At 40.8% G+C, this 13980-nt stretch overlaps 1 protein-coding gene across 1 annotated transcript; it reads left to right on the top strand.

Moving 5' to 3' along the window:
* Positions 1 to 357: 357 nt before the first annotated feature.
* Positions 358 to 12648, top strand: drg2 (developmentally regulated GTP binding protein 2). The gene is given in 13 exon segments (NM_001006839.1): positions 358 to 482; positions 2063 to 2223; positions 2434 to 2523; positions 3537 to 3597; positions 4959 to 5049; positions 5137 to 5209; positions 5323 to 5413; positions 5849 to 5946; positions 8458 to 8534; positions 9507 to 9595; positions 11408 to 11466; positions 12166 to 12219; positions 12297 to 12648. Coding segments are annotated over 13 exon segments (1095 nt in total). The 5' UTR covers positions 358 to 418; the 3' UTR covers positions 12384 to 12648.
* Positions 12649 to 13980: the final 1332 nt, after the last annotated feature.

Genomic DNA, 13980 nt, shown 5'->3' with positions numbered 1-13980 from the left:
GTGTTTTGGTTAATGACAAAAGACTGTAGCAATGTTTAATGCCAACGTGAGGCACAGCTGGGGCTGTTTGGGCTACCTCCTTTATGCCTTTATTGCCCTATGCTTACAGTATTCCCTTGTTAATTATATATTCCTTGCACTAATCTGTACAATGCTGTTATAAAGGAAAAACAGCAACAAGTCCCAACAGTAGCAAAAGACGGACTTCAGGCAAGTGCAGTAGTTTATGTACAAACTCCCTGTTGACATTCACCCTTTCCCCACACAACTCAGCCGCACACACTGCAAGTAAAGCCTCTGACGCCGCATACGTAGCAGGGAGGCGGAGTTATCTGTATGGCTCCGCCCTTCCCTACTCGGAACAGTCGCATGGTGCTGACATCAGAGTTGCTGCAAGTGGGCTAGCAGGGCCGCAGACATGGGGATCCTGGAAAAGATTTCGGAGATCGAAAGGGAGATCGCCAGGACCCAGAAGAATAAGGGTGAGGCGGGCATGGGGCAGGAAGAAGGAGCAGTGTTTTACAGCAGCCTGTGTAGAATAGGGCGGCAGTGCCGACAAGTGCCACCGAGCAGTGTGTGCATGGTACAGTGCCGGGACATAGAGATATACAAGGGAGCACACACCATGGGGCATTGCTGGGAGTTTCAGATGAATGGGGGCAGTTAAGTTGGGATGGGGCAGTGACAAGCCCTTATTAGCGGTGGGGCTGTTAGTAATTAGTGCTGATGCACTGATGTTGCAGTGGGGATTACAATAGGCCACATGTCTGTCAGACAAACTATTCCAGTGCTTGGAAACCTTTTCTGCTCAGCAAACAATTTGCCCTCCATAGACTTCGGTACGGTTACTGGGGCACAGCCTGTTCCCCTCTGTGCAGTTACTCACAGGCTGCCCCCCCCCCCCTTGCACAGCCTGCCCCCCCCCTTGCACAGCCTGCCCCCCCCCCCTTGCGCAGCCTGCCCCCCCCTTGCACAGCCTGCCCCCCCCTTGCACAGCCTGCCCCCCCCCCCTTGCGCAGCCTGCCCCCCCCCTTGCACAGCCTGCCCCCCCCTTGCACAGCCTGCCCCCCCCCTTGCACAGCCTGCCCCCCCCCTTGCACAGCCTGCCCCCCCCCTTGCACAGCCTGCCCCCCCCCTTGCACAGCCTGCCCCCCCCCCCTTGCACAGCCTGCCCCCCCCCCCCCTTGCACAGCCTGCCCCCAGTAGTACACTTCCCTGAGTACAATTTTCCCCTGTATGCAACATCCAGAGAACATCTTGCTCCCCTTTGTTTCTACTAGGGGGTATACTTCCTAGGGAACACACTGTACATGCAATATCAGGGCAGAACTTAAATCCTTCGACCCAACTCTGACTCCTCAGTTTATGGTACCTCCAACTCTGACTCCTCAGTTTATGGTACCTCCAACTCTGACTCCTCAGTTTATGGTACCTCCAACTCTGACTCCTCAGTTTATGGTACCTCCAACTCTGACTCCTCAGTTTATGGTACCTCCAACTCTGACTCCTCAGTTTATGGTACCTCCAACTCTGACTCCTCAGTTTATGGTACCTCCAACTCTGACTCCTCAGTTTATGGTACCTCCAACTCTGACTCCTCAGTTTATGGTACCTCCAACTCTGACTCCTCAGTTTATGGTACCTCCGACTCTGACTCCTCAGTTTATGGTACCTCCAACTCTGACTCGGTGGGTACCCAAAATTGCTTCCATCCCCTACTTCACAGCCCTGCGCAATATACTACTTAGAGCACATCTTGGAACCCAGTATATCTCACAAAGAACAACCTGCTCTGCTCTGTTCACCTCCTAGAGTATAACCTGTTCCATTTGTACTGTTTCCATCTGTACATGTGTAAAATCTCTGTACACTTCACAGGCACAGAATTAAATATATAAAATCCAACTTTTATAACATGCCAGGAAATATTGCATCACAATTAGAAAGTGTTTAAAAGTTATTTTATAACAAATTCCCTTTTAAAAGTTGACTTTTTCCCTGCACACATTTTCCAAGCTTTTGTGCCTTCCTATCTTATGTATTGGTGCTTTCTCCGTTTCAGCCACTGAATACCATCTGGGCCTGCTAAAGGCCAAACTTGCAAAGTACCGAGCTCAGCTCCTGGAACCATCCAAATCTGCAGCCAACAAAGGAGAGGGCTTTGATGTTATGAAATCTGGAGATGCCCGGGTGGCTCTGATTGGCTTTCCATCTGTGGGCAAGGTCTGTATATTACCTCTGCATGTCGTGATGTGCAGTACTTTCTAATTTACTGTCAGCTTTCCAGAAAGGAGAGCTCCTGCTGTCCAGTGTTACATTTGTATCTTACATATAGCTGAATGATAATATATTGGAGGGATGGGTACCCTTTGTAGTCATGGAACTACTAAAGCTGAAGTGCCAAAAGTTATGTTTGCATTATTTTTCTTTCAGTCTACCTTCTTGAGCTTGATGACATCCACAGCTAGTGAAGCTGCATCCTACGAGTTTACTACACTCACTTGCATCCCAGGAGTGATCGAGGTAAAGAATACTATATGCTGGTAGGAAACTTGAGAGACAGGGGTACAAATTGAGGGGTGTCGGGCTGAGTGAGAACTGGGTCCAAGTAATTTTAGGAGTATCCAATAGGCTAAAATAATGTAATTTGTTAAGTATCTAATGTGCAGTGCTATGTGTGACTGGTGGCAAATATGGGTGAATAAGGAACGAGGGTAAAGTTAAGAAACAGGTAGTGAAAGAGGCAGTGGAAGATTGTGGACAAGAAAGAGGGCCCTGGCCCAGGTGCCAGACCTGTGGTCCCCTAGTCAAACCAGTGGTGCAATGATCAATAAGTTCTTGCAGAAAGGGGGGTATATATGGGCATTTATATTGTTTAAGTGTTTCATATCTTTGTTAGCCGCTTTGTTTTCTTGTTGATCTGCATATCTGGGCAAAAAATGTTTGGTGTTTACCTTTCGTTTTCTGGACAAACACTGAATTACCCAAAAGTGAGCCTTAATTTGACCAGCATCATTTTCCAGACATACTTCCAAAGGTTTGGGAGGACTGGAATTATAAACCTGTCAATCACTTTATTCAGCATATAGCACATTACTGTAACATTAAATCTAGAACATATTGACTATTCTCATAACCGTAACTGCTCCTTCATGCATTTTGCAGCATATAATTGCCCTAAGCCTTAACACCAGTAGCCAGCACACTGGATGAGACTGGCATTCAGTCTTCATTCCCACTATGGCACAAGTTGTGAATACAGTGCATGTTACTTAGTGAAACTTTCAACATGTTTTAGGGTGAAGACACATGGGGCAATTAGTCACCGGGACATTTTTAAAAAAACGTCAAGGCAATTGGTCTTGGCGCCACATTTACACAACTACGGCCACTAAATTGCTGTGATTAGTTGCCACAACTGAATTTTTAAAAGTTGCAGCAATTAATTGCCCCGGGTGTCTTCTCCCTTATATTTGAACATCACTTTCACTTTGTGAAGCATTTTTAACTTTTTGTAATCTGTTTTTATCTTTTAGTACAAGGGGGCCAATATTCAACTTCTTGATCTCCCAGGAATTATTGAAGGAGCAGCTCAGGGTCAGTTCCATATTATTTGAACATAGTAACATAGTAAGTCAGGTTGAAAACAAGACACAAGTGTTTCAGGTTCAACCTTTTATGCCTATATATAACCTGCCTAACTGCTAGTTGATCCAGAGGAAGGCAAAACATTTGCTGCAGGGGGGAAAAAATTCCTTCCTGACTTCAAGTTGGCAATCGGACCAGTCCCTGGATCAACTTGTACTAAGAGCTATCGCCCATAACCCTGTATTTCCTCACTTGCTAAAAAGTCATCCAACCCCTTTTTGAAGCTAACTAATGTATTTGCCAGTAACTAATGTATTTATTTTGTGGAATGTAACACATATTTTATAATGCTTTGTAGCACTTTGCTCTTGACAGGTTGCAACATTGTTGAAAAGAAAAGTATCCCGGGGGCTGCCCGATTGTTAGGCTAGTTGGCTTCTCACAGAAAACTGCTCCAGCACCATGTCACCATCTTCCTCCTTCTTGTGGATCCCTGTATGCTCTGGGCTCAGTGCACATAGAGCTAAAAACAGTCTCCAAAGCATGGCTTTTCATTCTACTGCTCATGCTCACCGTGCACATTAGCAGCAAAGGATTCCTGTGAGACAGAAGAAGGTGGAGATGTGGTGCTCCTACAGCAGTAGCACTGCTGGTGCAGTTTGTATCATACAGGGGCACTAGCTAGGGTTTCAGGTAAGAGATTATAACTACTGGTGGGTGACAACTCCCATTGATTATAGACTTCCTTCTTTAACTGCTGTACTAGTAATTCACTTTAAAGGAACAATAACACCTTAAAATGAAAACTATTACTTTAATATGGCATACTAGTTATTTCTGTCCTATACATTTAAATGTTTTCTTATTTTTTTACTGAAATGGCTTTTTCATCTTTTTTTTCAGCAATATTTTATCTTTTGTATAATCAAGCCTTTACCTAGTCAACTGTATTCATTGGTTTCTAAAAGAGGTTCAAACTTTTCAAAAGGACAAACTGTGTGACATATTAAATGTGATAAAGTTTATCTCCGTCTTGATAAAGGAAAGTAGCATGAATGCTGATAGGGTTTCTTTCAATCATGCCTAGCTCATTTACACCAATGACATTTGTAAGTTTTCCATGTTACATTAACTTTTATTGCATTCTCCACCTTGTGGCACACAGGAGAATCAATTATTTGTTATATCTGGGTTTGGTTAAAAATATGTGAATATAAGTGACACTTTAGCAAAAAAAAAGTAATCACTGAAAAATAAGTGATAGTGCTGGTTTCCCCTTCATCTCATTTACATACACCTACTATGGACTGTAAGTTACTGTAAGTATAGCAAGCAGAATGGCAGCACTAATGGTTTTTACTTCAATCCAGGGAAAGGAAGAGGTCGGCAGGTCATTGCAGTGGCACGGACATCAGACGTGGTTATAATGATGTTGGATGCCACAAAAGGAGAGGTTCAAAGGTCAGCTACCCTTTCACGCTGAAGCAGTCATGGGGGTCATAGCCCTTGGCACTGTCTTTTCATTTTTTTCATTCTCTTTGCCCCTAGATCATTACTGGAGAAAGAGTTGGAATCAGTGGGCATTCGTCTAAACAAAGACAAACCTAACATATACTTCAAGGTATGATTGAAGTATACTGTTGTGAATCCATCTCCCTGAGCCCATAATGACAACCTACCTACTGATCTGCACACCACTTCTAAACCTTTTTATTTTGCACCTTGCCTTTGTAGCCGAAGAAAGGAGGCGGAATCTCATTTAACTCCACAGTACCCCTAACCCAGTGTTCGGAGAAGCTGGTGCAGCTTATTCTGCATGAATACAGTATCCTATTGTGAAAGAGTCAGGGGCTACTCAGTAATGAGCAATAGCTTACTGTCTATACTGGTTAATATAGAGAGAATGTTTAGCTTTAGCGAGAATTGGTTTACTGAGAAATTATAGAAATGCAGTTTAGCAGCATATTGTTTTTGGGCTCACTGAACATTTTCATTGGGATGCACATTAAAAGTACATTGCAGCTCTCAATTGGATACATTGGGTACGGCCAGTAATTTTAACTTCTTTTCTCCTTTAAAAGATGGATGGCCAATTTTTATGTTGTTATGGATTTTTCTTTCTAAATCTCTGCTGCCATTAAAATTATGGGCAATGGCACATGGGGTGATTCCGCTCAGCAGGCATTTTTATCGCTTGCAAAAGACACAATTGTTTAGTAATCTTTCTTCTCAGGACAGTCCTTCACTTAACCCTTTCCAGAAATGTTTAATGCAGAGGTGCTGTTCCGAGAGGATTGCAGCCCTGATGATTTCATAGATGTTATCGTTGGAAACAGAGTTTACATGCCATGTCTCTATGTAAGTAACTGAAATGTGTTAATAAGGCACTTTCTAATGCAAGTAATGTAATTTTTATATGCTTAGGAGAAATATTTGTTATATGCAGCAAATCTGAGCTTACAGTCTTGATTATGTCACTTATTTACCTATATCAATCTATTAAAGGAGCGGTAACGTCATTAAAGCTAATGCCCCAAGGAGAGAGACCCTCAGTCTGCTCATTGGCTTCATAGACTTAACTGTATGACATCATTTTCATCATCATATCATTTTAATATAATCCTGTCCCCCAACATGCTATATGAGAAATGACTGGCCCACTACATGTGATATGTTAGACAGCACTGGCCTAAAGGATTTTATATGGATTCATTACTGTTTCCCATCTTTAGCACAAATGGCATGTTTCTATCAGAGGCTTGAATGTAATTTATGTAAGCAAGCTGCTGTCTAGCCATGGGGCCAGCGTTTTAAGCTAAAATAGGCTGCTTGTTTACACAGCAAATAACATAAGTTATATATACTATATAACTATAGTTATGGGTTTCAGTGGTTTTAGTACTTAAGGCTGGTGTCCCACGGAGTGGTTTAGACGCACGTGATAGATCTCTGCTATCACGGGTGAGTAACTGCTCTGAAATTCCTTTCCACTGGCAAAAATAGGAGTCGGCGGTGGAAAGGCCATTGCATCGCTTCAGTATTCCGAAGTTGCGCAAAGTTTTCTCCTGAAGGCAACTCCGTGTGACTTCGGAAAACCAAAGCAATGCGAAGGGCTTTCCACAATCGACTCCTGTTGTTGCCGGTGAAAAGGTATTTCGAAGCTGTTAGTGACCCACAATAGTAGAGATCTATCACAGGCTACTAAACTGCTTCGTGGGACATCAACCTCAAGAGCACCTGTCACTGAGACAGCTCTATAATAAACATCCTTTTCAAATTAAACATAACACCCAAATTTCTTTTTCAAAACATCCATACGTGTTATAAACTTATTTAATAATCTGTCAGTCATAAATTGCGTTTCCTGACTCCATGCTCGAGGCACAGCAATCCCTTTCACTTTTATTTCTGCACTTTTTGACGCCCTGCACTCCTCACATTCCCCACTAGCCTGTACTTGGGAATGTGCATCAGGTCCCAATTCTTGCGCAAGATTTTAGGATGATTCAAAGCTTGTCTTTCAGTTAACTTTTAGTATGTTATAGAATGATCTATTCCTATAAACTTTGCAATTGGTTTTCATTATTTTTTTTTTTTATACTTTTTGAATTATTTGCCTTCCTCTTTTGACTCTATGCTTCTAGCTTTCAAATGGCGGTCACTGACCCCAGCTAGCCAAAATCTGTTGCTCTGTCAGGCTACAATTTTACTGTTATTGTTACTTGTTGTCACTTATCTTTCTGTTCAGCCCATCTCCTATTCATATTCCTGTCTCTCGTTTAAACCACTGGTTGCAAGGGTAAATAAGACTCTAGCTACCAGATAGCTCCCAAAATGCCAAATTGGAGAGTTGCTGAACAAAAATCTAAATAACTGAAAAACAAAATTAAAAAAGACCAATGGCAAATAATCTTAGAATATTAATGTCTACATCATACCAAAAGTGAATTGACCAAAAGATCAACAACCCCTTTAATAACACCGTCCATAAAATGTTGCCTGCCTACTTGCTATAATTGTGAATTGCGAGACTGAAGGAAACAAGATTTAAAATATATTTTTTCTTAGGGTAAAAGGTCCCCATTAACCAGGGAGGTTAATGGAGATCAAGTTCTACAGAACTATAGAATAAAAAACCTTTCTTATAAAAATAGGGCATTTGTTCATAAGAAATTTTTATTTGTAGGTGCTGTTTGAATGAATGTTAGGCCATGGGTACACTGACACAGGAGTATGAAAAATATTAATTTACACAGTAAACTATTGCTCCAGGGGATGGACCCCTTTGCTACAAATTTAAAACAGGTTAAGGTTTGGGGGCATTTTAATTTACTGACATTTATTAGGACATTTATTTAGTGAGTCTCAATATTTGGGACTACAGTAAGAGGCACTATAAGTATGCATACAAACAGCTAGACATGTAATACTCAGAAAGTGGAGTCAAACCTCCCCTCCTACAATTCTGAAAACCATTACAGAAATGCAAAATCTATGTGTAATGGAAGCCACTTCATATAGAACTATTAACCCAAAGATTTGTGCTAGATTCTTGGCCAAATGGAAACTATTTCTAAACCCTTGATAATTTTGAAAGATCTAAAATCCAAGCCATTCTCTATCGTTCTACCAATTCCCATGACTTTATTGAGACTAGCCATATTGTTGATAATTACAAGTGAGCATTAATACAATTTAATCTAATTTTAATTATTTTCAATAATACTTTATTATATTATTCTAATGTATATTTCAGCATTTACTTTGTTACTGTACATATTATCTTGAAAATTGATTTATTTCTTTTTTCTTTGTTAACTGTGTCCTCTTAAGGAGGCTCATTATATTGTCTCCTGTACTTTTCCACAGGTATATAACAAAATTGATCAGATTTCCATGGAGGAGGTAGACCGACTAGCCAGACAGCCTAATAGTGTGGTAATCAGGTGAGATCACTTTAACCCACAATCCTGGGCTGGAGAATAGATTGTCATTCATGTCCGAATCTGCTGCATGCATACGTTTATTATTTGTCCTAAAAGGTTGTTGAGCTCTGTCAATAATTTGTGCTTTTTTTGCCATCAGCTTCTTTTGTTTAAAACTTGAAAATGTCTAAAAATGGTGTTGGCATTGAAACAGAGGTATAATTAAAGTAGGTTATTGTTTGCCTAATAAGGTATTGACTAGATAGATGAAGAAAAAACACAGCTTAAAGGGGACATATTGGATAAATGGGAAAACCCCCTAACCCTGTAGGCAATTATGAATAATATACAGTGCTGGTTTCTCTTTGGGCTAAACATTAATCTGTAACAATGGCCCCTTTATTGGAGCTCCCTATAGATCCTCTCAGGTCCCTGTCTGTGTTTCCAATGAGGGGTGGGCGTGTCCTAACGGTCCCTGCCAGAAGCACAGTAGGAGTGGGAGAGCCAATCACAGCCCTGCAGTCACACAAGCACAGGCAGGCTTCAGTTCCCTATCAGGTCAGCCTAGCTGCTGATTGGTTCCTATCCTACAGTGCAGTGTATGGAGGGCCGCCGGCTCCCCAGCTCATCCAGAGAATTCAGCCAGCAGGAAGTGAAATGGGGCTAGTGGGGTTTTGGGCGAATTTCTCAATAAATCAGTCTGAAATACAACTTTTTTAGCACAATCCTTCTATATCTAGAGGTACATTGTTAATTTTTATAGGATATGTCTCCTTTAAAGGTAAAAACACAGAATGCATAGGATGGGTAGAAAGGTCACTATATTTTTTTGTTTTTTTAACATTAACAATTCATAAATGCCCCAAAAACTATGCTCCACAAAAATGACAATAAACATTTACTAAGGCCTAACCCTTAAAAGTTCTGTTTTTATTTGAACTTTGTGAATTTTGCATGTCGTGCTTTAATCTTGATTACAATTGTCTGTTCCAGCTGTGGGATGAAGCTAAATTTGGATTATTTACTGGAGATGCTCTGGGAATACCTTGCACTTACCTGTATTTACACAAAGAAAAGAGGAGGTAAGGACTGATTCTAAACATGTTTGTTTGCATATCCTCAAAGTCAACTCGTATGTAGCCAGTTTAAATGAATACTGTCACGGGAAAATGTTTTTTTTTTAACACATCAGTTAATAGAGCTTCTGCAGCAGAATCCAGCATTGAAATCCGTTTTTCAAAAACACAAACAGATTTTCCACAGCCATTTGACCTGTGGTATAGTGCTGGGCGGTATACCGGTTTAACCGGTATACCGTTTTTTTTTTAAAAAAAAACGGTATGAGTTTTAAACATACCGCTATACCGGTATGCGCGCCTCCTGCTGTTTTTCTCCTATTACTTCCGGGTTGCGCATGTGACGTCAGCGCGCACGCGACGTCGCTAGGACGCATCGTTGGAGCTGGAGGAACCACAAGTTGGGTAAGTTCTGCTGGGGGGTTGTGGCTGGGGTTGGGGTTGTGGTAGGGGGGGTTGTGGCTGGGGTTGGGTTGTGGCTGGGGGGGGGGTTGTGGCTGGGGGGGGTTGTGGCTGGGGTTGGGGGGGCTGGGGGGGTTGTGGCTGGGGTTGGGGGGGCTGGGGGGGTTGTGGCTGGGGTTGGGGGGGGGCTGGGGTTGTTGGGGGGGGGCTGGGGGTGTTGGGGGGGGTTGGTGTTGGGGGGGTGGGGGGCCACCAATATTTATTATTTATTTTTTTATTTATATACCGTCAAATACCGTGATACCGATATAATTTTGAAAAATACCGTGATAAAAATTTTTGGTCATACCGCCCAGCTCTACTGTGGTATGATAAACTTCAGTCACACTTTACTGCTGCGCTGCATGCTGGAGTGATATCAACCCCCCCCCAGCAGCCGATCAGCAGAGCAGTGGGAAGGGAGCAAGATAGCAGCTCCCAGTAGATACCAGAAAAGCACTCAATAGTAAGAAATCCAGGTCCAGCTTGGGACTCCCCCTGTGTAGCGCTGGCTCTTTCTGAAAGCTCAGACTCGGGCACAATGCATTGAGATGGCGCCTACACACCAATATTACAACTTCATAAAATACATTTGTTGGTTCAAGTGTAAGTTTTTAAATTGTTGAGTGAATTATTTGCTACATAATTTGTGTAATTTAGAAATAAAAGGTATACCATAAAAAATATGACCGTATCCCTTTAAGGAAAATGGGGCATATTTACTAAAGTGTGAAATGTCAAAATTTCTCCAAAAGAAAAGAAAATTCACAATATCAGAAATTTAATAAAATGCAAATATGATAGAGTTTTATTCCACTTACACTGCTTATAGCCTCTTGTTTAGAATAACGTTTTCATAGAATAAAGAATAATTAAGTAAAAGTCTGAGGCCCAAAAATTGCTCAGGGTGCTTTCCTATGCACTTTTGCAATTTACCTTTTTTTTTTTCAGGTTCAGAGCTATTTAATTTTTTTTAACTGCCAATAAATGAATTTTTTAACAGTGTCACCTGGTGGTCAGTTCCTGTAACTGTGCAGTAAAGAAAGTCAAAGAGATACTGTTAGAGGGGAAAAAGGAAAGTGTTTGCTTTGCTCAGGAACAAAATGGGAAAGGGTTTCTGATCTCTTTCCTGAGCAGAGCAACACCCGAACACTTCTGTTTTCCTTCTGATGGTATATCTCTTTGACTGTACAGTTACTGGAATTGTTACAAAATTCATTATATATATATATATTTTGGCAGTTGGTAAAACCGTAAATCATCTTGAAACTAAAGAAAATAATGTAAATTACCCTGAGCAATTTTGCATTTAGTTTTTGGCAGGGGTATTGTTGTAAAAATCCTTTTAAAATCATTTTTTTAATTTTTTATTTACAGAGAGACCAGATTTTGCTGATGCAATCATCCTACGGAAAGGAGCTTCAGTGGAGCATGTGGTGAGAATTTTGTTCACTTATGGGATAATAATGACAGCTGTACAAAGGGCTATAATTAGTCACACGAAAATGATTGGGAAAATATATTATTTCTAGCACAGTAAACCTTGGGGTAACCCAGATATCCCCTCACTATTCTTTGTGACCTGTCATGAAGTGGTTTGGGAACAATAGCACACAGCTTATAACAGTTCGTGTAACTTGGCTTAAGTTGCTATACCATCATTCTGTCATATTAGCTTCTTAATGGGAAACTATAGTCTGAAACGTGGTGCCATTTACTAAGTTACTATATAGCAAAAGAAGCCGCTGGTACATTTTCCCACAGCTCAGCAAGAACAAGCTCTGATGTTGCTAGCAAGGGCTGCTGCTCTCATGTCTGTTGAGCAGTGCAGCAGCCAGAGGTAACTAATTTGGTGTTTCTGTCACTGCAGAACACTCCTTTTTTAGAATTCCTAACCTTAGAGCACTCTGCAGTGACAAACACCAGTTCATTTCCCAATAGCAGGTGCAGTAGTCAGCAGAGAGAAGGTTTTTCAGCTCTCATGCAAGCAAGTGGATTGAAGCTCGTTCTTGTTGTACCTGTAGGTGAAAGTACAAGCTATTTTGTTTATGGCAAAGAAAAAATAATGAATGTGTGTTTATATTATTATTATTTCAAGTGTTGGATATTTTAAAGGTTTGTTTTTAATGTTACAGTGTCATCGAATACACAGAACACTTGCCAGCCAGTTTAAATATGCCCTGGTTTGGGTAAGTAGTGCTAAAAAGCCTGTTATTGCTTTTCTAAGTTTGTTTACAAACTTCTAATGCTTTCCTTGTCTTTAAAGGGCACCAGCACCAAATACAGTCCCCAGAGAGTAGGCCTGACCCACAATATGGAACATGAAGATGTTATCCAGGTCGTCAAGAAATAAATTGCTTTAAGCATATCACATGCTTTCATCTTCAGAGAAGAAGCCATTTCCCCCAGTTTCTTGCCATCTCTTTGCAGAAAGGGTTAAGGTCAATGGTAGCTCTTGAAGACTGTGGGAAGAATTTAGTAGTGTGAAAAAAATCGTGAAAATAGCCACCAATTATTAAAAAGTGACTGGGGGGAATATTCTTTTCCATGGACTTCCATAGGATTTACTGAACAGCACTAAATAAATGGATTCAGACTTGGAGCCTTCCTAACAATGATCAAATGAGTTGTTTGGTTGAGTCTAAAATACCTTTTTACAGTATCATTCTTGGCACCTACACATTCAGCATTTAGGCCTATGCATTTTGTGCGGCACCAACAATGGAGGTCATTCCCTCATTTTGGGCATATGCATGTTTTTCAGCACCAAGTATACAATGAAAATCTGTCTAGTATTTGGGTCTATGCATCTTGGCTATGACTTTTTAAACAATGTTGCAAAAGCCAGTCTCCTCCAACAAGACAGGTCTGTCAATCTGCTGGTTTACATTACATTGTTTTAAAAGTCAGAGCCACCAGGGCAGAGAATAAAAAGGGACAAGCAAACACTGCTTTTAATAGCAATTATATATACGAATAACTTAAATGACATGTAAACCCTACATTTTTCTACCATGTATATAAGTTGGGCAATGAGCCAAGGGGGCTGGCAAGTCAGTCCAAAAATATATGGTTTTCTCTGGGTTACTGTACAGTTAGAGGGTCTTACAACACATAATACGCAATGTTGGGTTTTGTCTGCAGAAGATGCAAGAATTGGGCATCAAACTGTTTAGTAGACCTCTGGATAGGGGCGCACACTGACCATCACTGGCCCTGGTTAAAAAGAAGCTTTATTTCATAGTCCTTCAATCAAACTAGTAGACTGCTAGCGTTCATATTTGGGGTGATTAACCTTTGTATGTAAGAAATTGTGCAAGATAAATAAGGCAAATTGCAGCATTTTGGGGTAATTTTTAGAAATGCCATCAAAACTTAATAAAGCTTTAGCGTTTGGGTGTACGAAGAAATATTTACCCATTTTGGATTTATGTGAATGTTTACTTTGCAAAAATATATGGTTTTCAGGGGTCACCGTTTTTGCAGCTTTTACCACACAAAACATGCCATGTGTTTCTGAATTAGGTAAATGTAAGCCATAAAATTAGTATGTGCCATGTACTTTGATAAACCTAGGCACATTAGCCATCAAACTGTTCAGTGGACCTTGGGTTTACCTACATATTTAGGATGTTTTACCTTGGTACCTAATGCTATGTGGGAGATAAGATGCTGCAAAGTGGAAGCTTGGAGGTGATTTTTTAAAATTTAAAGATTGACAATCTTTGCGGCTTAGTACTTTGGAGTAGAAAGACGTGTACCCATTTTAGATTCGGGAGAATGTGTACTTTCCAAAAATATATGGCTTTCTGGGGTGAGTATACTTTTTTGTAGCTTGACCCCTCATAAAATCATGCTAATGTGTTCATTTTGAAGTAGCTAAAATGACAAAAAATGATAGACCATATGGGTATCGTGTAGGGGTATTTTTAAAAAAAATTTGGGCCCCC

Source organism: Xenopus tropicalis, chromosome 9 (assembly GCF_000004195.4).
Source record: "Xenopus tropicalis strain Nigerian chromosome 9, UCB_Xtro_10.0, whole genome shotgun sequence".
NCBI lineage: Eukaryota > Metazoa > Chordata > Amphibia > Anura > Pipidae > Xenopus > Xenopus tropicalis.
This window is presented reverse-complemented; position numbering and strand designations above follow the sequence as displayed.